The sequence below is a fragment of the Balaenoptera physalus genome, assembly GCF_965194825.1.
Source record: "Balaenoptera physalus genome assembly, chromosome: 1".
Lineage (NCBI taxonomy): Eukaryota > Metazoa > Chordata > Mammalia > Artiodactyla > Balaenopteridae > Balaenoptera > Balaenoptera physalus.
In genome coordinates, this window is record NC_138882.1 from 85,194,917 (window position 1) to 85,196,339 (window position 1,423).

At 42.2% G+C, this 1,423-nt stretch overlaps 1 protein-coding gene across 1 annotated transcript; it reads left to right on the forward strand.

Annotated features, from left to right (window-relative positions):
* Positions 1 to 390: 390 nt before the first annotated feature.
* LOC309648375 (uncharacterized protein) lies at positions 391 to 914 on the forward strand (the record flags this gene model as incomplete). Its single annotated transcript, XM_082436860.1, has 1 exon — positions 391 to 914. A coding segment is annotated over one exon (429 nt), but the record flags the coding sequence as incomplete, so codon positions are not given.
* Positions 915 to 1,423: the final 509 nt, after the last annotated feature.

Here is a 1,423-nt window from a genome sequence, read left to right on the forward strand (position 1 = left end):
CTGTTGGTACCTCATGAGAGAAGACGATGATAGCAATTGCTTGTGAGCTTGCCCAGGATTTTAGAGCTTGTGTTGGCCTTTTTTGAACATGTTGTTTTCATAAAAAAGAAAAAGAAATAAAAGTAAAAACACCTGCTTGTTTCTTTCAAATAAAGATATTTTCTTTGGAAAAGTTGTGTGAGAAAAGAAAAGTTTTTCTCTGGGGTGATGTATCGATTTGCTAAAGAGTGAGAGAGAAGTCAGAAATTCATTGAAAGGTATTAAAGATATTAAAGCCCATGCTTAGAGATTGCCGAGATAGTATCTGTTGTTATTACACAAGCTTTTCCGCTCTTCTCTGTAAGAATTCCTTCTTGTGAACACGGTCATATACTTTCTTTCAGATATTAAGACTCCAGAAAGAGGTCTTCTGAACAGCAGCAGTGCAAGCAGCCTTGCCAGCCACCTCCAGTGTGCCCACCTAAGTGCCCTGATCCTTGCTCACCTCCCAAGTGTCCAGAACCTTGCCCACGTATAAAGGGCCCTGAGCCATGCCCACCTCAGCAGTGCCAGCAGAAATGCCCTCCTGTGCCACCTCCCCAACAATGCCAGCAGAAGTGCCCACCCAAGAACAAGGAACAGCTTCAGCGTTTATATGGATCAGGAAAGGATAAGGACAATTGGCTCACCGAGTTCCACAGCTCTACCTTCATCTTCTCTTTAAAGCCTATCATGGATACAGAAGAAGCTTCTCCACCCTTCAGCCTGCAGTATGCGTGCGGTGATTCCTGTCCGTCAGAGGTTTCCTATCTGAGGCTGCGTTATACCGCTTCCCTCTGAGACGTACCCGAGAAAGCATCACAGAGCCTCAGAAGGAAGAGCAGCAGCTCTCCTCCTGGGCGCCCTCTGAGGAATCTGTTGATATCTTCTGTGTCTGTCTGTCACCTGGACAGGGGTTCCTACCAGCTGAGCATTTGTTCCTTATCCTCCACGTCTTGAATAAAATACAGTTCTTTTGTTTGATGGTAAAAATATTTTCTTTCTTTTACAACCTGCTTTTTGCTATACCATATCATAATTTTGGTTGATTTCTGTCCTTCTTTGACCCCACGTTTCAGGCTCTCACAATAAGTTTTATCTGAATTTTGAGACCTATCGATGATTATTTCTGTATAATTTCAAATCCAGGTTATTTTTTTTTTTTACTTCTTGCTTGATTGATTTGAGGAACAAATTATGTAACTCCTCAGGATTTGAATCCCTTATTAAAATGTAGGGAAAATCACATTTAGAGTGCCCACTTTCTTATGCTTAGAAATTAAATGAATCTGTGTAATTCAGTTAGCACAATGATGGACACATAATTAGCATTTTGTGAGGTGGCCCATCATCACTGTCTGCTTCATCATCACCATCACCACCATCACCACCATCACCACCACCG